Raw genomic sequence first — 27,262 nt, forward strand, 5'->3', positions numbered from 1 at the left:
GATGCATACAGTATCTGTATTCCCAGTCATGTGGAATCCATAAATTAGGGCCTAATGAATTGATTTAAATTGACCGATTTCCTTATATGAACTATAATAATTGCAGTTTTATATTGCCGTTTTATAGTTTTGTTCAGTATAAGATGCCAACAAATAATTTGGCTTTGACACTGATTTCAGAGGTGTTCTCTCAAAACATTCTCTTTCACACACAAAAAAACATTTACACTGGCAGCCCCACAAAAATGTTTTACCAAGTTTTTATTTGTTTTGTTATTAGTTGTTTTGGGGGGGGGGGGGGGATTACAGGTACAATATTCATATCATTCATATATGTTCAGTTCATATCATACTTTCCCTTCAATATTCTCCATAATCCTATTGTACCCGTGGGCTGCCACTCAAAAGTAAGAAATACATGCAGAGGAATGATCCCATTAGAGGAGTTCGTAGTAATAAAAACAACAGGTGGGGGTTTCCCTACCCCCACCACCTGTCCCCCAAGATTCTAATATTTTTTTTCCATTAATTGGTCTTTTGACCATTTTTAGATCAGCTCTGAAAAATATCTGGATGTGATTGGTCAAAGAACCAATTTGAAAAAAAAAAAAAAAAAAAGAGGGTTGCTAAGACATTGATGACACATGACATATCTTACAACGCCTGGATAGATATTTTATGCATCAGCTAACCACATCATATGTTATAGCAATCTTGTGCCCGACGGCACAGTCGACAACGTGGAACGCAACCATTGGTTGATGCATGCAACGTCTGAGCAGGGGGTACACGACCAAGGTCACTGATTAGGAACTCCCCTCACCTGGTCTTGGTCTTACACAAGTTGAAAGAAAATAACAAAAAACAGCAGACACTCGGCCCTGCATGGAATGAGTTTGACACCCCTGGGATAGAGTATCTGTGGCAATTAGTCGCTTTATACATGCAGTAAAGAGATCGATGAAAAGCAGACCGTAGGTAATAGAAGGAAACCATCATTGGTGTCCATTCAAAAAAGCTTATCTAACAAAGTGTAAACTCATCAAATCTGTCATGATTCATATGTTCTAACAGGCCAACAATGTGCTTACTAAAACATGTATATATATTTTTTATATCCGACTGTTTTCGGTGGTGGCATATGAGGCCGTTTAACTGTAATGCAGTTGATTGGTGATAATCAACACAATCATTATACTCAGATTTTTACCTCAACATAGTTATTAAATACACATATAAACAATAGCCGAAATGTAAGCACATTTTGATGGCTGGCAATGAGGGGATTCTGGATCTATCCCCACAGGGGGGACACGTGCGTCGCATTCTATTGACGTCTTTACCACATGTATAGTGACGAGGGTGGGCTTTGAAAATATGCGTTTGCAACTCAACAACATACAGTCCAACATACAGTCCTCACCACATATTTGGGCAGTGAAACTACATTTTTTATTTTATTTGGGCTCTGTAGTCAGCATTTTAGATTTGAGATCAAATTTTTTCTATGAGGATATTTTCATACATATCTGTTTTACTATTGAGACATAAAAGCATTTTATGTATCTAGTCCCCCGCACTCAATGACTACATCAAGCTTGTGACTACAAACTTTTTGGATGCATTTGCGGGTTGTTTTGGGCGCGTTTTGGGTCATGTCTTGCCCAATAGTAACTGAATGGTGAATGATGGTCGGGTGTCATTTTGGATTCACCTTTTTGGAAGTGAAAATGTAAGGCTTTGTTTTAAAATCTTACATTCATTTGGATGTTTTCAGGATCATAAACAAATCATGGGGCGGCAGGGTAGCCTAGTGGTTAGAGCGTTGGACTAGTAACCGGAAGGTTGCAAGTTCAAACCCCCGAAATGGTACAAATCTGTCAATGACGGCCTAGGAACAGTCATAGGCCGTCATTGAAAATAAAAATTTGTTCTTAACTGACTTGCCTGGTTAAATAAAGGTCAAATAAAATGAATCATGAATAATGACAAAGTTAGAGGCACAAAGATGATATTCCTCTGAGGAGCCCCCACTCGTGTAAGGGGAAGACCACCTCTGTGAATTTCAGAAAAATGTAAATAGTGAAACATTTAATAAGTTATACTTTTTAGATAAAACTATCCTAAATAATTGTTTAAAACATACTGTTTTGAAATGAAGGTCTACAGTAGCCTCAGCAGCACTCTGTAGGGTAGCACAATGGTGTTGCCGGAGGATAGCTAGTTTCAATCCTCCTCTGCGTACATTAACTTAAATACAAAACCTAGGAGGCTCGTGGTTCTCACCCCCTTCCATAGACTTACACAGTAATTATGACAACTAGCGGAGGACATTCTCCAACCTATCACAGCTCTTGTAGCAGAAACGGACATGTTGCCCATCCAATCAGAGAATCAGAGAATTAATCTAGTACTGAAAGCACAAGCTACAGCTAGCGAAGACTGCGGTACATAAAATGTGCAGTAGTTGACTCAAAGAGAGAAAGACAATAGGTGAATAGTTTTAAACAAATGAATTTCTTCAAAAATGAAGGAGTAGCGAGTTTAGTTTTTGTTTCACTTACCTAGCGAATGCAGCCTAGTTTAGCCTACTCAAAGACAGAGAGGGTTAGCTAGCTGGCTATCCAAAACTGGAACTCTTCATGGTAAGCTTTTGGTTTTATGAATTTATTGCCAACGGGGCCCACCAGTGTAAATGCTAAAATTCTTGCTGACTACACTGTACTGCATAATTGTAGTATGTAATACACCGTAATAATTAATTTTCAGAAATCATGGCAGCATCAGCATGGATTTGGAAGTTTTCAGAAACATCTTCTCAGCTCATTTAGAAATAAAATGACGGCACCATTCAGTTAATATTGGGCAAGACATGTCCCATAATAAACCAAAAACAAATTGGAAATGCAGCGAATGAGTTTGTAAAGTTAAAAGCTTGATGAAGTCATTGAATCCAAGTGATAAGGGGCCAAATACTAACATTTAGACTACACTAGAAGTGAATTTGCCCAAATACTTCTTCAAATGGGAGTACTTAATATATAAAATGCTGTTATGTCTAAATGGTAAAACAGATAAGCATGAAAACACCCTCAAATTAACTAACATTCGGTAATACTGATAATTTGATCTCAAATCCAAAATGCTGGAGTAGAGCCAAAATTAACATTTTCATTTCACTGTCCAAATAGAGTGCATTCAGAAAGTATTCAGACCCCTTCATTTTTTCCAGTTTGTTACTTTACACAACCTTATGAGGACAAATTTTTTTTTTTAGAAATGTTTGCACATTTATTAAAAACTGAAATACCTTATTTAAATAAGTATTCAGACCCTTTGCTATGAGACTCGAAATTTAGTTCAGGGGGCATCCTATTTCCATTGATCATGCTTGAGATGGTTCTACAACTGTGGTAAATTCAATTGACTGGACATGATTTGGAAAGGCACACACCTGTCTATATATGGACCCACAGTTGACAGTGCATGTCAGAGCAAAAACCAAGCCATGAGGTCGAAGGAATTGTCCGTAGAGCTCAGAGACAGGATTGTGTCGAGGAACAGATCTGGAAAAGGTTACCAAAAAAAGTTATGCAGCATTGAAGGTCCAAGAACACAGTGGTCTCCATCATTCTTAAATGGAAGAAGTTTGGAACCACCAATACTCTTCCTAGAGCTGGCCGCCCAGCCAAACTAAGCAATCAGGGGACAAGGGCCTTGGTCAGAGAGGTAACCAAGAACCTGATGGTCACTGACCGAGCTCCAGTGTTCCTCTGTGGAGATGGGAGAACCTTCCAGAAGGACAACCATCTCTGCAGCACTCCACTAATCAGGCCTTTATGGTAGAGTGACCAGACGGAATCCACTCCTCAGTAAAAAGCATATGACAGCCCGTTTGGAGTTTACCAAAAGGCACCTAAAGGACTCTCAGACCATGAGAAACAGGATTCTCTAGTCTGATGAAACCAAGATTGCACTCTTTGGCCTGAAAGCCAAGCATCACGTCTGGAGGAATCCTGGCACCATCCCTACGGTGAAGCATGGTGGTGGCAGCATCATGCTGTGGGGATGTTTTTCCAGCGGCAGGCACTGGGAGGCTAGTCAGGATCGAGGGAAAGATGAACGGAGGAAAGTACAGAGAGATTCTTGATGAAAGGTCCTGAGTGCTCTGGAGCAGGTTCAGACTGTGGCTTTGTGACAAGTCTCTGCATGTCCTTGAGTGGCCCAGCCAGAGCCCGGACTTGAACCCCATCGAACATCTCTGGAAAGACCTGAAAATAGCAGTGCAGCGACGCTCCCCATCCAACCTGACAGAGCTTGAGAAACCCTGCAGAGAATAATGGAAGAAACTCTCCAAATACACGTGTGCCAAGCTTGTAGCGTCATACCCAAGAAGACTCTAGGCTGTAATTGCTGCTAAAGGTGCTTCAACAAAGTACTGCGTAAAGGGTCTGAATACTTATGTAAAATGTAATATTTCAGCTTTTTATATTTGGTACATTTGCAAACATTTCTAAAAACCTGTTTTTGCTTTGTCATTATAGGGTATTGTATGTAGATGAATGAGGAGGAAAAAACTGTTTCATTAATTTTAGAATAAGGCTGTAACGTAACAAAATGTGGAAAAAGTCCAGGGCTCTGAATACTTTCTGAACACACTGTACATATGGTGAGGACCGAACACTATAATAGTAGCTGAGAGGCTATGGGGTATTGGAGCCACCCACGATGGAGAGGGATGAGTATTGCACATGGGACACTGTGTTGAACGCAAGACACAAAGAGGTAGGTATGGTTATGGAGCCACTATTCCTATTGGTCATTCTACCTTGTTCACTCTTTCAAGTTTCATTGTCACATGCACAGGATACAACACTATAATGAAATGCTTCACTCTCTCTTTCTATCTCTGCCTACAATCTCTTTCTCATATCTGGTAGGTACTACTGTGGTCACAGCAGTCCCAATCCATCAGTTCCTTTCGATGAAACCACAGCTGGATCTCCCTCTGAGCCCCCTCTACTGAATCACTGGCATGGACCACATTTCTATAAAAAACACAAACCTACATTCATTAGTTCATTGTTAATGGCTTGAAGTCCAGTTTAGTATTTTGCCATTGAAATGATGCTCCAATTTTCAAAACACTCAATGATAAAGTTCAATGTTTAATGTTTAATTTTTTCATATTATTGTCGTCCAATTCAATTATCATTAAAATATTTGTTGAAAAGGGTATTGTGCCAATTATTGTAACGTGAAACATCTTTCAATTTTAATCTTTGTTGAAAAAGGTTCACCTGCTGATGTGAATGCTGAAGTCCCCTCGAACGGTGCCTGCTTGGGCCTCGACTGGGTTGGTGTCTCCTATCATGATCCGGGATGTCCGGACCACATTATAACCCTCCCACACCTAGACAACAAGAATGAATGAAGTTCGCCATCAGGATTAGGGAAATCCTATTTCAAATCAGTCAATTCAGCAAGTTAATTGAAAGTCAATCAATTTAGCACTAAATCAATATTTGAACACACTGCCACTGCCATTATCTAATCCCTACACAAGTGGTTAGGTGGTTTTGAATTTAACATAAGTAAAGGCAGTATAGTCTGGGAATCTAAAATCTAAAATGAATTGCTTTATTTAATTATTGTTTCACACTCTATCCCCATTTATCCTGGGTGATTACATGCGTCTGGATAGGTGCAGTGAAATGTGTTGCTTTATGGGGTCAGCCATAGTAGTGCAGTGCACCTGGAGCAGATTAGAGTTAAGTGCCTTGCTCAAGTTCACATCTACAGATTTTTCACTTTGTCGGCTCAGGTATTCAAAACCAGCAACCTTTTGGTTACTGGCTCAACGCTCTAACCGCTAGGCTACACTTGTAAGACACCCAGACACACGAATACAGCCCTGACTGCCTCTGGAGGTGGTGGTCAGGAAGATCTGATCACAATGCTTCTTTTAAATCACCTACACCAGTCTATAAATGTGGGCAGAATCAGAATGTCAGAAGATCAGGACAAAGGACGTATGTTAGCACCAGGTATAAACGGGGGCTTCTCATTTATCTGGCAAACCGATTTGGAGGGTCATTACTCAAAACTAATTGAATAATGGTACTGCAGGTAGCATAGGTGGTGGTGGTTAGAGTCTAGGGCTGAGTGATGAAAAAGTTAACTGAACTGGCAAAAGGAGGGCTGCTGGTCTCAGATCATGGCAACCATCTACTACCGTTGTGCCATTGAACAAGGTACTTGAGCAAGGGCCTTAAGAGCTGATTGTACCCGTTATTTTATAGAAATAACTGTCCAGGCGTCCATCTATTAGAGGACACCCAGACTGATCAGTGAAGTGAGAAAACAGTGTGGACTGATTCAATTCGTATCGCTGAAGTTCAGTGCTATAGCATGCTTGAAATGTAAAATATAATTTCCAATTGAGCCGTCATTTCCAGCCTTTAACTTTCAATCGCGCTTTACTTCGGAGCTACGGACTGAATCGAGCACTGAAACGGAGCAATTTAAGTTTGGATTATGAGGCTAGACAGAGGCAGGAACCCTCACCATAACAACTATGGGACCAGAGGTCATGTAGTGCAGGAGACTGGGGTAAAATGGCTTCCTCCTTAACTCATGGTAATGCTGAGAGAGCTGCTCCTCTGGTGCCTGAAAGAAAGCCAACATTGGGTTAACCTTTATTTTAAAGTCTGGTATTTACATAGACATTTATGAATAAACCACATCCATGACAAGTTACAAATATTGTGTCAGAGGACAAGTTGAGGCTACTATCATATTGCTTATTATCATACTACTTATACCTATCCAATCCTTTCAGATGCCTAGGAGGGAGGAGCTTTGGGATTCATTTGGAATTGGCCATTCTCACCTGGAGCATCTTCAGGCCCACCAGTTTGAAGCCTTTCTGTTCAAAGCGTTGTGTGATCTGCCCCACAAGGCGACGCTGGACCCCATCTGGTTTCACTGCAACTAGAGTACGTTCTCTCACACCAGGGATCCCTACACACAGAGAAGAATTACTCTCACACACGTGCTCTATTAAACTTTTAGCAACGCGCATGCCCCGCCCACCTGTACATTTCTCCATTTCAGCCAGAAATGTCCTGTGTTTTAGTGGTGCAAAATCCACTTGTTACTTAAATCTCACTGGATTGATTGCTTTCATTTTACTCTTGCGACTCTTTCCAACTCTTGCTTGTGCCCTTTCTTTTTCTGCGTTATTGTTAGGACTGCAGAAACACTCCGGTAATGGCTAAAATAGGCTTGATGGACAATAATGGTTGTCCTCTGCATCTGTAGTACATGTTTTCTAGAGCCCACTATAATGACTCCCAAGATTGAAGTATCTGCACATTCAATGGAGCCCAAATTGACCGTGTCCCTTCTTATACAGTGCATTCGGAAAGTATTCAGACCCCTTGACTTTTCCCACATTTTGTTAGGTTACAGCCTCATTCTAAAATTGATTAAACTGTATTCCCCCCCCCCCCCTCAATCTACACACAACAAAAATCAGAAATATTATATTTACATAACTATTCAGACCCTTTACTCAGTACTTTGTTGAAGCACTTTTGGCAGCCTCAAGTCTTCTTGGGTATGACGCTACAAGCTTGGCACACCTGTATTTTGGGAGTTTCTCCCATTCTTCTCTGCAGATCCTCTCACGCTCAGTCAGGTTGGATAGGGAGCGTCGCTGCTCAGCCATTTCAGGTCTCTCCAGAGATGTTCGATCGGGTTCAAGTCTGGGCTCTGGCCGGGCCACTTTAGGACATTCAGAGACACTCCTGCATTCTCTTTGCTTTGTGCTTAGGGTCATTGTCCTGTTGGAAGGTGAATCTTCGCCCCCAGCCTGCTCCTGAGCAGGTTTTCATCAAAGACCTCTACTTTGCTCTGTTCATCTTTCCTTCTATCCTGACTAGTCTCCCAGTCCCTGCCGCTGAAAAACATCCACACAGCATGGCGCTGCCACCACCATGCTTCATCCTAGGGATGGTGCCAGGTTTCCTCCAGACGAGACACTTGACATTCAGGCCAAAGAGTTCAATTTTGGTTTCATCAGACCAGAGAATCTTGTTTCTCATGGTCAGAGTCTTTAGGTGCCTTTTTGAAAACTGCAAGTGGGCTGTCATGTGCCTTTTACTGAGAAGTGGCTTCTGTCTGGCCACTCTACCATAATGGCCTGATTGGTGGAGTGCTGCAGAGATGGTTGTCCTTCTGGAAGTTTCACCCATTTCTAAAGAGGAACTCTAGAGCTCTGTCAGAGTAACCATCAGGTTCTTGGTCACCTCCCTAACCAAGGCCCTTCTATAAAACATTTTTGCTTTGTCCTTATACGGTATTGTGTGTAGATTGATGAGGGAATTTTTTTTAAATCAATTTTGGAATAAGGCAATAACGTAACAAAATGTGGAAAAATTCAAGGGCTCTGAATACTTAACGAATGCACTGCAGAGACCTGGGCATTTGGAACGTTGATAAGTTGTCTTTTAAAACAACAGAGGTGAGTTAACTAAGAAATAGATTGTGCCCCTCGCTTAATAGTAGAAAGCAGATCATTCAGTCAACATTCCTACCGGTCCTAGACTATGACACCATTATTTACATGAATGCAGTTCCCACTTCATTGAAGCCCGTTGGAAGCTATTTAACACTGTGCCCTCCGTGATCCATTTTGCACTCCTCATTGCATTCGCTCTCAGAAAGCAGCTGGCCCTTATTGGTGTTTTATAGGTTGGAGCATTGCATTCTGTTCATTTACCAAGCTCTTACTCAAAAACTCCCACATTGCCTAACATCGTTACTAACCTATGAAAGCATGAGATACCATACCCACTCACAGGGATGGCTAACTCTTCAAATTCCTTATGTCAGTACATATTTAGGTAAAATTGCTTTAAGTTTCTTCACACCTCACTTATGGAACAATCTTAAGATTACCCAACAGTTGGACAGATTGGTGCCTTCAGGCATTTCAGATTGTTGGTGGAGGAACTGTTCACAGACGAATGTGCTTGTTTTTTTTATATAATTGTGTTTTTGCAATTATGCTTCGCCTTAATTTAAGTATTTGCAAAAGAAACCTTGGTCTCAATGGGACTCCCCGCTAAAATAAATAAAAAATGCCAACTCGTGGTCGGGTATTGATCGCACTGTCTTGGGACTTACGTCACAGAACAGAGAAGAAGCACTTTGATTTGGTCAGGGGTTCATTTTTTTGTTGAAATGTTTACAAATTAGACGCTCTGAAATGAAAACAGCTTCCGAAAATATAGAACTGCATTATAAGAAAAGGACGCATTTTAGGGACAGTTATAAACAGGGCTTTAAAATCAGTGTCACCCTTGACCCAAAAGGGAATTTCCTCATTGTGGCATTACAGTATTTTGTAGTTCTTCTTGCAGGTGGGTTAAGATTCTCTGTGTTCTGGGTTGCCTTCGAGTGGTGGTGGTGGTGGCAGCACTGGTGGTGAGGGCTATGTAGCTGGGGCAGCTCTTTGAGGCTGAAGAGTGCCCACCCCCACATTGTGCACACGTGTGCATATTTTGTTGTTGTTTAGGCAGGCTTTGTGGTGGTGGTTTTCTCCACACCTCAGACATTTGACTGGGTTATTGTACTGGGTAGAAATATTGTTGAATTCTTGGCATTTGAAACCATGTTTAACTATGGTGGGTGGATTAGCCTTTTCAACTCTGTAGTGAAAGTAATGCATGAAGAAGCCTCCCTGTAGTAGTTGTATGGAGTCTTCTGGTTTGGAGAGGTGAATTCTAATAAATGTGGCGGGGAGGTGAGTTTGTCTGGTGATGATTCTGTTTCTCCAGCTCGGCACAGACTTCTTTAACTGGAATGGCAGTGTGGAGCCCTGAGATGATGACCTGTTTGGAGGGTCTGTCCTGGGGTAACCATTCCTCCTTTGTTGTGTTAAGAGGCATGACAGCTGTGCCCCAGCGAAGGCATCCTCAGACCAAGGAGTGAGACGGCTGTTCAAGGACGGAATGTCTCTGGTGAACACCAGCATCCCTCCTCTCTTTATGTGGGCCAATTTGGTTTATAACATGGTTGGTTTACACCACATAATTTCCCGTTGTTAGTTGCAGAGACGGAGTTTGCTTTTATTCCAGGTTGTCCATGGCCTTTGTCAGGATGTTTGGTCTTGGTTCAGAGGATGTTTGGAGCATGGGCTGTGACATACACATATATATTTGTTTATATAAAAGTAAAACATGGATGTTAAAGAGACAATGCAATAAAATGTACCTGGCTTCTTGAATTATAAAATGAGTAACAACTCCATAAATATTTAAAATAGCCTATGAGGAGAGATTGTTTGAGGACCGAGCCACCTACACTGTAGCTAATATGCTACTGGTGGGTAAGGGATTACGATAAGAGAAGTATGAGATATAGCAGATAGGCCTACCTGATTAATAGAGCGATTATTGACTTTATAAAACGTAGTAAACAATCTGCTTGGTGACAGTGAAGGTGATCAGGAATCGAATGTGACATTGAAGAGAAAAGTGACAGGAAACAACAACCAAAAAAAAGTGCTTGAATATTTGTGTGGATCTCTCGGTGCAGCGGCCAAATTACTCCTTCAATTTCTAATTTGAAACCTGTTGTCCATGAAATGCACTATTCACAAAGTGACTATTGTTTGGTTGCCGTTGAAGTTTCCATAGGCCTCGTGAAAAAAACGTGACCCCCTATGGAAATCAAATGCACGTCCAACTAATTAGTTCTGCCGCTGGCCCTGTGCTGCTGTCCTGTCTCCATGAACTCAGTGAACTCTGAGAAAGATACGGACGCCTCTCATATCTTTCTGAGGTAGGCTAATATAAATGAGGAATTATATCCCTATTACTATAGCCAGCAGGATAGCCTTAACTCTGACTGCCATGGAATTCTGTTATCATGAATAAAATAAACATTTATACACCTACTTAGCATTAACCCAAGGTGGGTATACCCAGCCCTTGATTTCTCAACTGAACGTTTGGACCATAGCTGGATCAAGTTTCAAGTTTAATTGTCACGTGCACTACTACAGTGAAATGCCTTTTGTGCTTGCTCTATCCCAACAATGCAGTAGTACTATAAGACGTTTATTTAAAAAAGTAAAGTAGAACAAAAACACAAGAAATAAGAAGAGCACGAGAAAGTAAATACGCTATATACAGGGTTAGTTCCAGGGTTAGTGCCAATACCATATTTACAATGTGCATGGATAATGGAGTGGTAGGGTTAGATATGCATCGGTATGGTGACTAGGCATCAGGATATACACATGACCAAAAGTATGGGGACACCTGCTTGTCAAAAATCTCATTCCAAAATCACGGGGATAAATATAGAGTTGGTCCCCCCCTTTGCTGCTATAACAACCTTCTGGGAAGGCTTTCCACTCAGAACATTGCTTCCATTCAGCCACAAGAGCAGTAGTGAGGTCGGGCACTGATGTTGGCCGATTAGGCCTGGCTCGCAGTCGGAGTTCCAATTCATCCCAAAGGTGTTTGATGGAGTTGGGGTCAGGGCTCTGTGCAGGCCAGTCAAGTTCTTCCACACCAATCTCCATAAACTATTTCTGTATGAACCTCGCTTTGTGCACGGGGGCATTGTCATGCTGAAACAGCAAAGGGACTTCCCCAAACTGTGAACATGTTTCCACTGCTCCAGAGTCCAATGGCGGTGAGCTTTACACCACTCCAGCCGACACTTGGCATTGTGCATGGTGATCTTAGCCTTGTGTGCAGCTGCTCGGCCATGGAAACCCATTTCATGAAGCTCCTGATGAACAGTTCTTGTGTTGACGTTGTTTTGGCACACATTTTTTCTCAAGGCAAGCTGAAGTCGGTGATTGGTCAACAGTAGGGATTCTTCAATAAAGTATTTGTTGTCATTCAACGACAGACTCGTTTTCATGCAAAAGGAAATCTTGAGAAATACTGCACCACACGTCTTAGTTAATATAAAATTGAGCGACTAAGAAAAAAACATCAAAATGAATGTTAGATTTCTTGAGTTGAGTTATCTTAGATGAATTATGACTATTTTGAGGAAGTGTATACTGGCTACGACTTCTCAAAATGGTCAAACAGTACTACCGCTGCTTTTTTCTCGTTTTTCAAGAGAAGGTTTTTTAAGGGAGCATGCGAGCACACTCGTTCGGTTCTCGGCTAAGTGCCAGCCAAACTGAAGCATGCTAACGCCTTAAGGAAGGGTAGAGAAAGAGATAAAGGGATTGTAGACAGAGGTGGGGAGGTAGAGAGCGAAAGAGTAAGTGTGGGTTGAGAGACGGTATAGAGCATGGGTCAGAAACAGGCGTCCGCCAGTGAATATTTTTAGGCCCCCCAAGATCTGTTCCCAACTATTCCCACAAATAAAAAAAAAAGAGATGTGATTGTGTCTTAATGTAATCAAGGTATGAAATTATTGTATTTGAAAATACATTTTTGGGGCTTAGCTGTGGTCAATTTGCAGTGCAAATTATTTATAATTATTTTCCAGCCCCCCGGCCATTCACTCCGACAAAAATCGGCTTGCTGCTCAATCTAGTTGCCTACCCCTGGTATAGAAAGGGTGCTGTGCAGCACTGAATTGTGTGATGCGCGAGTGAATTATTGATGGTGCCACAGCGCTGAAGGGCGAGAGGAAAGCACATCATTTTCCCACAGAGACGGTCACCTCTCCATCTCTCTCACACACACAATTGTTGTTCTAAAAGGTCAGCACTCATGTTTGTTGTTATGGCCTGTCTTTAAGAATTGTTTATCAGAGACTACAAAAGTCTCTCTCTCTATCTCTCTCTCTCATCCAGAAGAAGCCTGTTTGATCTGCCAGAGTCCTGCTGCTAAAGCTGCGATGCCTCTCACTCTCACAGAAAGAGAGAAATACACCCCCCTCTCTTTCTACCTGCATCTCGCCCCTGATCACAAAGAAACCATTTGGTTCTCTACCATCTCGATATAAAAGGCAAAAACAAGAAACATCTTTAAAAAATCTAATAGTTAAATCAAAGGCAAGCTTATCAAAAGGTATGTAGTGTGTGCAGTAATTAGAGTTCGACCTGTCTATTAGGGGTAATGATGGTGTTGTGCTCGTGTTGAGACTGTTGAAGTCAGAGCCCAGTGGGATCTATAAGCCCTCTCATAATGCAGAGAATGAGAATGCAGTCATCTGCAGGGCTGGACACAACACAATGAGGAAGTTACTGCAGGGGGTCTCACTCTCAGCGCAGGACACATTAACCCTTCACCATCCAAGAACTACTTAATTTCCACAGAAAATTTTACAAAAACACATTTACTTGAAGAACAATGCAGATGCAGTTTGGTAACAATGACAGCACAAACAAACTGGCATTCTGTTAGCAAACTTTGTCTCAACTGTAAATGTGTTTCTGTAAAAATGTTCAGTGGAAATTGTTCAAAGTGGCCTAGTCCTTGTGCATAGAGATGTCTTTTTTTTTAAACTTTGTAATCATTGTTTTTTGTTAGACAATTTAAAGTGAAAACTTTGAGCTCCGTACGGAATGTGTGACGCAATTGCGGCGCCTCCGTAGGCTTGCATAGGCCAAATCGAGCTGCGTATGGCGATGCTGTGCGCCTCCACATTGACATGATTGGTTGACGGTATGTGGCACGGTATATCCTATATAAACACAAACTCACTTTCTTGACAATAAACATGGTGAACTTTGACGAAAGGCTATCAGAACAGGTTCACAAATAATATACATCTTTATGATACCTCATGTATGGGTTTCAAAGACACTAAAATGAGTTTGAACTCCTGGAAAGAGATCAGGGAGGTAAATGGGGATAGATGTGGTAAAGAGGTCAATAGAATGCAGACCATTGGAGACAGACGGACAATGGAGTGGCTCAGATTCAACAGATCTGATCTAACAAAGTGGATATTTGTCAAATCCATCATGGTTGATATATTGTATCAGGCCCAAAAATATTTGAGATGGAGATGCAAGTGGAAAAACAGTGCAGCACCGGACTACAACATCTCAGAACAGGTAAGGTCTTTTCGTTTAGCCAGTTGCTTGTAATTAGCTGGATGGCTGTAGAGATTAGCCCTGAGTCACTACGTGTGGTGCGGTGCACAACAATTTATTGGATGTGTATTACCGCTCCCCGAAGTGCAAGAAGTCTGAAGGCTCCGACTTCTCCGTAGTCTGCATCATTTTAAATACTGTACGGCCACTGCAGATTTCGGATTGAACATCATTTTATGGTGGAATTGCCCCATTCCACATTTCCAGCTGGATCGCATTGTACACAGCAGTCTCAGGGGTTAACGGAAATAAATGAATCCCATGACTGAAACTTAAGTCGATCTCAGATCGATTGTCTGCAGCCAACCTCTCCTTTCATGTCAGAAAGTCATGACCATCATGCTTTTAGGGAAAGAAGATCATTTTGTGCATGTATTAAACAGCTAGTTTGACCAATTCCAGTCCCCTTGCTTAGAGGATCCAATGTCCTCCCCGGGATCATTTTTATGTAGAAAGACTGAGAAGCTTAGTTCTGGTGAATTCTACTACAAAATGTATGAAAATAAATTATGCTGACACCATCTAAAATATAATTTCCAGAAATGGGCAGAAAAACATATTGGTAAAAATAATGTTTCAATTATTTTAACATATTGGACCATGCATGATCTATTTATTAGATGTGCTATTAGCAATAAGCATTATCACCTGTAGCCTAACTGATGCAGCATAGTGGCAATAAAATGTACATAGGATGAAGCTTGGGGTTTGTCCATCTGCATTTACCCCATTGGACACAACATCCTGATTGTAATTATTTTATAATAAATATATAAATAATTATTCACTCAAAAAAAAGTATTTGTAGGTTTATATTACAAAGTTGCAGGTTTATAATGGCATTGCTTCTTTAAGAGCTCTGTTGCACAACTGCTCCTAAAGCATACTTGAAACTCTGGTTGTAAAACTGCATTTGTAAAATGATGCCGCACGGGGGTACAGGTCAGAATAGTTTTTCGGTTCAATGGCTGCCGGTGTGGCCATGAGGTGAGGGTAAGATGGGTGGAAAGGGAAAAAAGGAGGAAAGTGGAACTTAAGCATGTATGGAATGGGGGAATGAATGTACAAGACTTCTGGAAGATCTGATCAAGGAGAAGATGGCAGACAGGAAGAAAAATTGAAACGTGGAACATGTTTTGAGTGAATATGCAGAGGTCGATCACACAGAACTTTTGGAAGAGCTAAGGAAATTGAACATGATGAGAGTGAGGATGAATTAACTACGGTGGCAGGTGTGGTGAAGATCGCAGAGTTTGAGCCTCATCCCGATGATGACAAAGATGATTCTGGCCCAGTGGGAGTGAGATTTTTTGACAGAATGGATCTTTATCTTCTGGCAAAACCATATGTGGTGTTGGGTGGAAAAGAGGTTGGAGAATGTTGGGTTGGTGAAAGTGACTCGAAGTGGAATATTGTTGATAGTTTGTGGAAGTGGACTGGTGTAGATATTTTGTGGAAGTGGAATCTTGTAGATTTTTGACATTTCTGCCTTCCAGAGGGAGCTAAATTGGGGACAAGAAATGGGACTTTACTTTCCTCTCCGGAGCAGGGCGCTGTTAAAAGGAGTGTTAACTTCTTTGGGGTAGGGGGCCGTATTGGGAATTTTGGATGAAAAGCATGCCCAAATTAAGCTGCCTGCTACTCAGTCATAAAAGCTAGAATATGCATATATATTAGTAGATTTGGATAAAACACACTGAAGTTTCTAAAACTGTTTGAATTATGTATGTGAGTATAACATAACTCATATGGCAGGCAAAAACCTGAGAAGAAATCTAACCAGGAAGTGGGAAATCTGAGATTTGTAGTTTTTGAACTCAGCCACTATCGAATACACAGTGGGATATTGATCATTTTGTACTTCCTACGGCTTCCACTAGATGTCAACAGTCTCTAGAAACGTGTTTGATGCTTCTACTCTAAAGGAGGAGCTCATAGGAGCTCTTTGAGTGAGTGGTCTGGCAGAGTGCCACAGGCTGTCTCGCGCGCTCACGTGAAAGGTAGCTACGTTCCACTTCATTTCTGAAGACAAAGGAATTGTCCGGTTCGAACATTATTGAAGATTTATGTTAAAAACATCCTAAACATTGATTCTATACACCGTTTGACGTGTTTCTACTAACTGTAACAGAGCTTTTTTGACTTTGTCTGAAACTAGTGAATGCACTTTTATGATTGTGGATTACAGGACTGAACGCACTAACAAAAGGAGCTATTTTGACATTAATTATGGACATTATCGAACAAAAGAAACATTTATTGTGGAACTGGGATTCCTGGGAGTGCATTCTGATGAAGATCCTCAAAGGTAAGTGAATATTTATAATGCTATTCTGACTAATGTTGACTCCACAACATGGCGGATAGATGTATGGGCTCTGAGCGCTCTACTCAGATTATAGCATGGTGTGCTTTTTCAGTAAAGTTTTTTTGAAATCCGACACAGCGGTTGCATTAAGGAGAAGTGGATCTAAAGTTCCATGCATAACACTTGTATCTTTTATCAATGTTTATTATGAGTATTTCTGTCAAATTGATGTGGCTCTCTGCAAAGTCACTGGATGTTTTTGGAACTACTGAACGTAACGCGCCAATGTAAACTTAGATTTTTGGATATAAATATGAACTTTACCAAACAAAACATACATGTATTGTGTAACGAAGTCCTATGAGAGTCATCTGATGAAGATCATCAAAGGTTAGTGATTAATTTTATCTATATTTCTGCTTTTTGTGACTCGTCTCTTTGGTTAGAAAATGGCTGAATGCTTTCTGTGACTAGTTGCTGACCTAACATAATGATATGTTCTGCTTTCACTGAAAAGCGTTTTTGAAATCGGACACTGTGGTTGGACTAACGAGAAGTTTATCTATAAAATGATGTAAAATACTTCTATGTTTGAGGAATTTAAATTATGGGATTTCTGTTGTTTTGAATTTGGCGCCCTGCAAATTCACTGGCTGTTGAGAGGTGGGACGCTCACGTCCCGAACGGTCCCAGAGAGGTTAACTGGGGTGACTAAGTGTTGAGGGTCAACTGAAGTTGAAGATACCCAGTGTCTGTGACACCCGCCGTTTGCTGTGACGCAAACCTGGTGGAGAGCGTGGTGAAACGGAGAAGACACTATCTGTAATCCTGAGATTTGATGCAGAGTCTTTACCAGACAAAGTCAAGTCAGGATGTGTCGGTTAGCTTTTGTCCCAAACCCATTACAGTGTTTTAGGTGTCAAGCTTATGGTCATGTGGCAGCAGTGTGTAGGAGGGATATTCCTAGATGTGAGATGTGTGCAGGAGGACATGAGACAAAGGAATGTGTAGTATCGCTGTGTGTAAACTGTCGGGCTACCCATGGTGCTGGAGATCAGGTGTCCTATGAGAGAAAAGCAGGTTGAGGTTGCCAGGATCAGAGTAGTGCAGAAGGTGTCTTGTGCTGAGGCAGTAGAGGAAGATGGGCCCCATGGTGGCAGTGGGGTAATGGTATGGGCAGACATAAGCTACAGTCAATGAACACAATTGCATTTTATCGATGGCAATTTGAATGCACAGAAATACTGTGACGGGATCCTGAGACCCATTGTTGTGCCATTCATCCACTGCCATCACCTCATGCTTCAGCATGATAATGCATGGCCCCATGTCACAAGGATCTGCACACAATTCCTTCCTGGAAGCTGAAAATGTCCCAGTTCTATTGAGCATGTTTGGGAGCCTCTGGATCAACGTGTACGACAGCATGTTCTAGTTCCCTCCAATATCCAGCAACTTCACACAGCCATCGACGAGGACTGGGACAACATTCCACAATCAACAGCCTGATCAACTACATGCGAATGAGATGTGTCACGCTGCATGAGGCAAATGGTGGTCACACCAGATACCGACTGGTTTTCTGATCCAAGCCCCTACCTTTATTTTAAAAGGTGCATATCTGTATTCCATTTTACATTTATATTTTAGTAATTTAGCAGATGCTCTTATCCAGAGCGACTTACAGTAGTGAGTGCCGACATTTTCTTACAGTCATGTGGATGTCATATGGATTTCACATGACTGGGAATACAGATCTGCATCTATTGGTGACAGATATCTTAAAGAAAAAGGTCTTTCAATTTCAATTTACTGACTTCCTTATATCAACTGTAACTCAGTAAAATCTTGGAAAATGTTGGATGTTTATTGTTGCATTTATATTTTTGTTCATTTCAAACTAGGATCCCCCTCTTTTTCAAAAACAAAGGCCAACACTGCTTTCAAAGTGTGCATCAAGAATTGTTGTGCATTGACTGCTTGCCAGAATACATCTTTACCGCCTATGGCTCTCCCAATTTTGATTGCACCTTGGGAGGAATATTACTCTCGCATAGAAGCCGACAAAGTAAATAGGTAAACTATCCTACTATGGGGTTGTCTGATGTAGTTTTAATAACAACATTATATGTCAAAAATAGATGCACTGGAAAGTTACTTAATGAGTGATGAAGTATAGGATTTGAGTTGCCTACACACCGCTGTTTGAGTTTAGCAACACCGTGGTGCGAGTTGAAGACTATTTAATTCCAGCTTCGTCTGGAATTCCATTGAAGAATCCGCTACAATCATGCATGTCAGTTTAGTGCACACAGCGTAACAAAGAAAATACAATTTGAGAAAACATTTATTTGGGAATATATTTAGTTGAACAGACAGTTTGTGGTAGGCTTTCATCTCCAAACACCCCCAGCTCTACGTCTCAAAAACGACCTCTCCAGAATCCATATGACGGAAATCCGTCGCAGTGACAGAGAACTTTAATCCTTACAGACAAGTGTATATTTTTTATTTTAACAATTACTCATCGCTACTATTACATTTCAATTCGAAATGTTTCCAAAACGGTATCGTGTGCGAGGTGTATTTGCGTTTGGACAGAACATTTGGGCAGCATTGCGCCATTTCTCTCACAAGGCTAAATGGGACGTCCAATAACTCAATTTAGCCAGACAGTTTAATGCAATGTAATTGGAGACATGAATACTGCAAAAGGCCTATATCAAAGATGATCTATATTGACAAGATAGTCAAATGACCGCTCTAACAATGGAAATACATGTGCTCAAAAATAAAAGGGAGGCAATGACCTCCATACAAAACTTCCTCACTTCGTTGTCTTATTTTCGTGGGCGGAGTACGCCCTCTCGCATTTCCACTTCCTCTCTGCCCACATGTCGTTTTTTAATTGCAACTAACTCCAAACGTTGCGCCAGTGGAATGTGTGTCCAGTTACAACTTTTGCAGACAAAATCACTTCATTGTACAAGTTTAACAAAATCATGAATAGCCTACTTGTACACTACTATAGTATGTTAGACTAGAGTAGGCTACTAACCTGATGTGGTACTGTATCCAGCGCATCGATGTCCAAACAGGAGGCAAAATGAGAACTCAGGGATATAACTTTTTCTCGATGATAGAACTCCGCGACAGTACGGACTCTGCAGGATAAGGTTTTTCAGCCAATACCTTTGAAATTGAACCATTATTTAAACAAGTCAAAGTTATTGCCGACCTGTGATATTCTTTAACATATATCTATCTACATGTAAGATCGTAACGTTAGTAGGACAGTCAGCCTTTCTCAACAACCACCACTAGTCCCACCCCCGACAAAGCGGCCGCGTGGAGATGGTCCCTCAACCCATCTCCACTAGATAACACAGCCACAAAGCCGTGTGGCATAAAAACATCATGCTTTGGGGTCTTCATTTGAGGTTAAGCACAAGGTTAACAGTGTGTTTAAGGTTAGGTGTATAATTCGATTTTAATAAGATAAATTGTAGAAATGTGTGCGGTTTATGACTTTGCGGCTGTGCTAACTAATGACGACCCCCTCAACCTCGGTCGTCACTAGCTCCTATAGAGTGGTGAGGAGGAGCATCAGTGGGAGCTCCGCGGACCCTTCGTGTCCGGATGTAATTTAGCCATTCATTGTGCCTATTGGTGCTCTGTGGAGCAATTTTTTTCGAGCTTTCTCGTGTCAAATAACTCGTGACATTCCTGGGTTACTCAATAGTAGTGCTTGCCAAGCAAGGGTCCCCACTGTAAATCGTCGACATACTTCTTATTAGTGTGGCTTGACTTCCATCCACTTTCATGGGATTTGTGACGTCACTCCCAACCTTTTATTATATTCACTGTAAACAATTTTTGAGACAAATCAGCTACTGTGACCACTTTCCCAACTTCAAATCCTTCAAACTTTTAGCAACAGTAACTATACTGAACAAAAATATAAACGCAACATAAAACAATTTCAAAGATTTTACTGAGTTACAGTTCATGAAGAAAATCAGTCAATTGAAATAAATTCATTATTGCCTAATCTATTGATTTCACATGACTGGGAATACAGATATGCATCTGTTTGTCACAGATACCTTTAAAAATAATTGGCGTCAGGTATTTTTGTGCATTCAAATTGCCAACAATAAAAGGCCAGTGCTTTTGAGGCGTCACTACAGACCAGGGTTCGATCCCAGGCTGTCACAGCCGGCCGTGACCGGGAAAATCCTGAGGCGGCGCATAATTGGCCCAGCGCCAGCCGGGATTTCCTTGTCCCATCGCCCTCTAGGGACTCCTTGTGGCAGGCCGGGCGCATGCAAGCTGACCTCGGTCGCCAGCTGGACAGTGTTTCCTCTGACACATTGGGGCGGCTTGCTCCCGGGTTAAGTGAGCAGTTTGTCAAGATGCAGTGCGGCTTGGAAGGGTCGTGTTTCGGAGGACACGTGGCTCTTGACCTTCGTCTCTCCTGAGTCCGTAGGCGAGTTGTAGCGATGGGACAAGACTGTAACTACCAATTTGGGAGAAAAAGGGGTAAAAGTAGTTTTTTAAATGTCGTTTTGGCCCATCGATAAAATGCAATTGTGTTCGTTGTCAGTAGTTTATGCCTGCCTAAACCATAACCCTACCGCCACCATGTGGCACTCTGTTCACAACACTGACATCAGCAAATCGCTCGCCAACACGACGCCATACACATGGTCTGCAGTTGTGAGGACGGTTGGACATACTGACAAATTCTCTAAAACGACGTCGGCTTATGGTAAACTCAGCAAAAAAAGAAATGTCCTCTTACTTTCAATTGCGTTTATTTTCAGAAAACATAACATGTGTAAATATTTGTATGAACATAAGATTCCACAACTGGGACATAAATTGAACAAGTTCCACAGATATGTGAATAACAGAAAAGGAATAATGTGTCCCCGAATAAAGGCTTGGTCAAAATCTAAAGTAACAGTCAGTATCTGGTGTGGCCACCAGCTGCATTAAGTACTGCAGTGCATCTCCTCCTCATGGACTGCACCAGGTTTGCCAGTTCTTGCTTTTAGTGTCTTAACGACCGTTCCACAGGTGCATGTTCATTGGGGCGGCAGGGTAGCCTAGTGGTTAGAGCGTTGTACTAGCAACCGCAAGGTTGTCAAGTTCAAACCCCCGATCTGACAAGGTTATCTGACAAGATTCTTATGCTTCACGGAGTAGTGGCTGAACGATGACACTATCAACATACAGCTGGCTGGATATACGCTGCACCGGCAGGATAGAACAGCGGCGTCTGGTAAGACAAGGGCCAGTGGACTATGTATTTTTGTAAATAACAGCTGGTGCACGATATCTAAGGAAGTCTCGAGCTATTGCTCGCCTGAGGTAGAGTATATCATGATAAGCTGTAGACCACACTATCTACCTAGAGAGTTTTCATCTGTATTTTACGTAGCTGTTTACATACCACCACCGACAGAGGCTGGCACTAAGACTTCATTGAATGAGCTGTATTCCGCCATAAGCAAACAAGAAAACGCTCACCCAGTGGCAGCGCTCCTAGTAGCCTAGTAACTCTGGACCACCTTTACTCCACACACATAGATGCATACAAAGCTCTCCCTCTACCTCCATTTGGCAAATCTGACCATAGATTCTATCCTCCTGATTCCTGCTTACAAGCTAAAATTAAAGCAGGAAGCACCAGTGACTAGATCAATAAAAAAAAGTGGTCAGATGAAGCAGATGCTAAGCTACAGGACTGTTTTGCTATCACATACTGGAATATGTTCCGGCATTGAGGAGTACACCACACTAGTCACTGGCTTCATCAATAAGTGCATCGATGACATCATCCCCACAGTGAGTGTACGTACATACCCCAACCAGAAGCCATGGATTACAGGCAACATCCGCAATGAGCTTAAGGCTAGAGCCGCTGCTTTCAAGGAGCGGGACTCTAACCTGGAAGCTGATAAGAAATCCCGCTATGCCCTCCGACGAACCATCAAACAGACAAACCGTAAATACAGGACTAAAATCGAATCGTACTAGACCACCTCTGACGCTCAAAGCACATGAAGTGCTTTGAAAGGCTGTTGATGGCTCACATCAACACCATTATCCCAGAAAACCTAGACCCACTCTAATTTGCATACCGCACCAACAGATCCACAGATGATGCAATCTCTATTGCACTCCACACTGCCCTTTCCCTCCTGGACAAAAGGAACACATATGTGAGAATGCTATTCATTGACTACAGCTCAGCGTTCAACACCATAGTGCCCTCTAAGCTCATCACTAAGCTAAGGACCCAGGGACTAAACACCTCCCTCTGCAACGGGATCCTGGACTTCCTGACTGGCCACCACCAGGTGGTGAGGGTAGGTAACAACACATCCTCCACGCTGATCTTCAACACAGGGGTCCTTCAGGGGTGCATGCCCAGTCCCCCCCTGTACTCCCTGTTCACTCATGACTGCACGGCCAGGCACGACTCCAACACCATCATTAAGTTTGTCGATGGCACAACAGTGGTAGGCCTGATCACCAACAACGATGAGACAGCCTATAAGGAGGTCAGAGACCTGACCGTGTGGTGCAAGGACAACAACCTCTCCCTCAATGTGATCAAGGCAAAGGAGATGAATGTGGACAACAGAAAAAGGAGGACCGAGCACACCCCCCATTCTCATCGATAGGGCTGTAGTGGAGCAGGTTGAGAGCTTCAAGTTACTTGGCGTCCACATCACCAACAAACTAACATGGTCCAAGCACACCAAGTCAGTCGTGAAGAGGGCACAACAAAACCTATTCCCCCTCAGCGGACTGATTTGGCATGGGTTCCAAGATCTTCACAAGACTTTACAGCTGCACCATCGAGAGCATCATGATGGTTTGAATCACTGCCTGGTATGGCAACTGCTAGGGGGTAGTGCGTACGGTGATGTACTGTGCGTACGGCACAGTACATCACCGGGGCCAAGCTTCCTGCCATCCAGGACCTCTATACCAGGCGGTGTCAGAGAAAGGCCCTAAACATTTTCAAAGACTCCAGCCTCCCTAGTCATAGACTGTTCTTTCTGCTACCGCACGGCAAGTGGTACCAGAGCGCCAAGTCTAGGTCCAAGAGGCTTCTAAACAGCTTCTACCCCCAAGCCATAAGACTCCCGAACAGCTAATCAAATGTCTACCCAGACTATTTACATTGCTGCCCCCCCCCCCACGCTGCTGCTACTCCGTCTATGCATAGCCACTTTAATAACTGTACCTACATGTACTCAATTATCTCGACACCGGTGCCCCCAGCACATTAACACATTGACTCTGTACCGGTACCCCCTGTATATAGCCACACCATTGTTATTTACTGCTGCTCTTTAATAATTTGTTTTTCTTCACTCTTACATTTTTAGGGATTTTCTTAAAACTGCATTGTTGGTTAAGGGCTTGTAAGTAAGCATTTCACCTGTTGTATTTGGCGCATGTGACAAATACAATTTGATTTGTATATATAAGGTCCTACAGTTGACAATGCATGTCAGAGCAGAAACTATAACATGATGTCGAAGGAACTGTCCGTAGAGCTCCGAGATAGAATTATGATGAGGCATATATCTGGGAAACTATTTCTAGAGTGTTGAAAGTTTCCAAGAGCACAGTGCTCTCCATCACTGGGAAATTGAAAAAATAGGCAAGGAGGACCTTGGTTAGGGAGATGACCAAGAACACAATGACCACTCTGACAGAACTAGAGTTCCTTGACTGAGATGTGAGAACCTGCCAGAAGGACAACCGTCTATACAGCACTTCACCAATCTGGGCTTTATGGTCGGGCTAGGAAGCCACTCCTGAGAAAAAGGCACGACAGCACGCCTGGAGTTTGCAAAAAGGCACGAGAAAGACTCTGAGATCATAAGGCAAAAGATTTTGCGGTCTGATGAGACAAAAATGTAACTCTTTGTCCTGAATGCAAAGCACTATGTCAGGAAAAAAACAGACACAGCTCATCACCTGTCTAACAACATCCCTACCGTGAAGCACGGTGGTTGGCAGATTCATGATATGGGGAGGCTTTTCAGCGGCAGGGACTGGGAGACTGGTAATGCTGGAATGGCTTCAGAACAAGAATGTGAAAGTCCTTGAGTAGCCCAGCCAAAGTCCAGACTTGAATCCCATTGAAAATCTGTGGAAAGACTTGAAGATTGCTGTTCACCGCCACTCCCCATCTAACTTAACAAAGCATTAGAAAATATGCAAGGAAGAATGGGAGAAAATGCCCAAATCAAGATGTGCAGATGATACAGACATACCCAAGACCACTCAAAGCTGTAATCTCTGCCAAAAGTGCTTCTACAAAGTATCGACTCAGGGGTGTGAATACTTATGCAAATGAGATACTGTATTTTGGAGCGTATGGCAAATAAAGTTTGATTTGATTCTATTTGCAAAAAATAAAATACATGTTTTCACTTTGTCATGATAGGGTGAGAAATGGGTGAGAAAATCTATTTTGAATTCAGGTAGTAACACAACAAAATATGAAATAAGTTAAGGGGTATGAATACTTTCTGAAGGTACTGTATATGTGGTGTTCAGTTAGTATTAGTAGTGTTTAGTGCTCACTTCTTAGCCATTTACACATGTGCAGTATTTACATTAGACAACCATGAACTGAAGTGAGGACAGCAACAACGTTCCTAGTGTGTGTACGCACATTGCTTGGTGCATATCTTCATAAAGCCTGGTCACGCACTGATGATTCTGTGAGGGTCCAAGGTTGATGTCACTGGAGTCTGCTGATCAAAGCTGATGAGCAATTTGAGGAGACAATATTACTGTGCTAAATGGTTTGAATTACACAATGCCATGTTCATTGATTAGATTGATTGTGGAAGGGACAAATAATAGCGAACTAAGCTATACAATAATAAACCATCACAAACCACTTAATTTAGTGAAAATAAGTAACTGGAAAATATATATTAAAATATACCTGACTACAACTATCCATGTCTCTCCTGTTTTCCATGTCTATGGAGGTAGCAGAGTCAACAGCTTTTGAACATAAATGGATTATTCATTGATTTATACCATCAAAATAACAGAAGTTATCTTAAATACTACTGAATTGGAACTCAGACACTCGCTGCTAGAAATCAATATAAACCTTAGTAGTAAACAACAGACTCCATTTAACCGTTAAATAAACAATTCAGAAGCTTTACATTTGCAGTGATCTTAGGTAGGTAGGCTATGCTATTCTGTTGTGATAATCGATGACCTACAGTTTGCTTTCAAGTCTCAGACTAATAGGTCAATTTGGTCAAGTCGTATGTCAAATTGAAGAGAAAATAGTGTACATTCACAGAGAAGATTCTTGCGTTATGTAAAGAGCAATACATGTATTCATGCTGGTGCTGGGCATCCAGGGAACTGACGCAAACTCGTTTGAACGCAACTGGTATTATCACTGTATACAGGTATTAATCACACCCACATGGTGGCATGTACAGAGCATTGATATGCTTAAACTACTTGTCAAATTCACGGGTGCATTCACCAAGAGGGCCCAGGAATTTTATAATGTAGTCTAGTTGTCTCAACATATTTCCTTTTGAAACATTAAATCAAACTGGACATATTATTTTACACATATGTATGCATGTTGGATTGGAACCTGTGCTATGGTCAGATGACATGAAAATAGAGCTCTTTGGCCCCTCACACCAGGGGTGGGTTTGGCATCGAAAGAAGGATGCATATGCAGAAAATAATCTCATACATACTCTAAAATACAGTGGTGGATCTTTGATGTTATGGGGCTATTTTGCTAGACATTTTAGCCAAAAACCTGGTTGCCTCTGCCAGGAAGTCAAAACTTGTGGATCTTCGAGCAAGACAACCCCAAGCACACTTCAGGATCCACAAAGTAATGGTTAACAGACAACAACAACAAAAAATCAACCTTTGGCATTAGCCATCTCAGTCTCCAGACTTGAACAACATTAAAAACCTATTGTTTGAATGGAAGAGGGCAGTCTATAAACACAGACTAAAGGATATAAAGGATCTGGAAAAAATGTATGGAGGAATGGTCTAAGATCCCTCCCAATGTGTTCTCCAAACTCATAAAACATTTTAGTGAAATTGTTCAGCTCCATAATCCTCGCAAGGGGAGTGCGCCGGAGTATTGATTACTTGATAAATATCAAAATATCTTTCTCTGAGCAATTGTGTAGTTAAATAAAGGCTTAATTTAAATACAAATAAATATATTTATTTGTAAAAACTTTCCCATTTATTTTGAGCATAAAAATACCTGTACTGAGATATATTGTTTGTAATGAAGGGTGCCAATAACTGTGGACCCGAATGTATATCAAAACTGTTTAACAAGTGATTAACACATTTCCTTAAAAATTTTTTAATTGATTTAGTGGGTAGTAGGGTATTGGAGGCTATTTTGTAAATGACATCGCCGAAGTCGAGGATTGGTAGGATGGTCAGTTTTACAAGGGTATGTTTGGCAGCATGAGTGAAGGATGCTTTGTTGCAAAATAGGAAGCCAATTCTAGATTTAACTTTGGATTGGAGATGTTTGATGTGGGTCTGGAAGGAGAGTTTCAAAGCAATGCAGAAGATGGCGAGGAAGAGATTACAAATAAGAATCAATTATTTCCTCTTGAAACAAAAATCAACCAGATAACATGAAGCATAAGCAATCTCATACAGATAAGGAAATTGAGAACAATTAATCTACAATCTTTCATCCTGGTTCTCATGCAAAGTTAAAAACATTGTTAAAAAGCACTACATTCCCAACTTCAATAAAAGAAAATGCTCATAGTGGGGCAAAATGAAACACTGCA

The 27,262-nt window shown here is 41.6% G+C and overlaps 1 protein-coding gene across 1 annotated transcript; it reads right to left on the reverse strand.

Moving 5' to 3' along the window:
* Positions 1-246: 246 nt before the first annotated feature.
* On the reverse strand, positions 247-20,207 carry LOC110494618 (nucleoside diphosphate kinase). Its single transcript, XM_021569843.3, has 5 exons — positions 19,456-20,207; positions 6,893-7,023; positions 6,568-6,669; positions 5,301-5,413; positions 247-5,048 (listed from the first exon to the last, which is right to left on the reverse strand). The coding sequence occupies exons 1-5, from the start codon at positions 19,604-19,606 to the stop codon at positions 4,928-4,930; spliced, it is 618 nt and encodes a 205-aa protein (XP_021425518.1). The 5' UTR covers positions 19,607-20,207; the 3' UTR covers positions 247-4,927.
* Between the last annotated feature and the right edge of the window lie 7,055 nt (positions 20,208-27,262).

Source organism: Oncorhynchus mykiss, chromosome 17, assembly GCF_057628025.1.
Source record: "Oncorhynchus mykiss isolate SJ-2025 chromosome 17, ASM5762802v1, whole genome shotgun sequence".
NCBI classification, from domain to species: domain Eukaryota; kingdom Metazoa; phylum Chordata; class Actinopteri; order Salmoniformes; family Salmonidae; genus Oncorhynchus; species Oncorhynchus mykiss.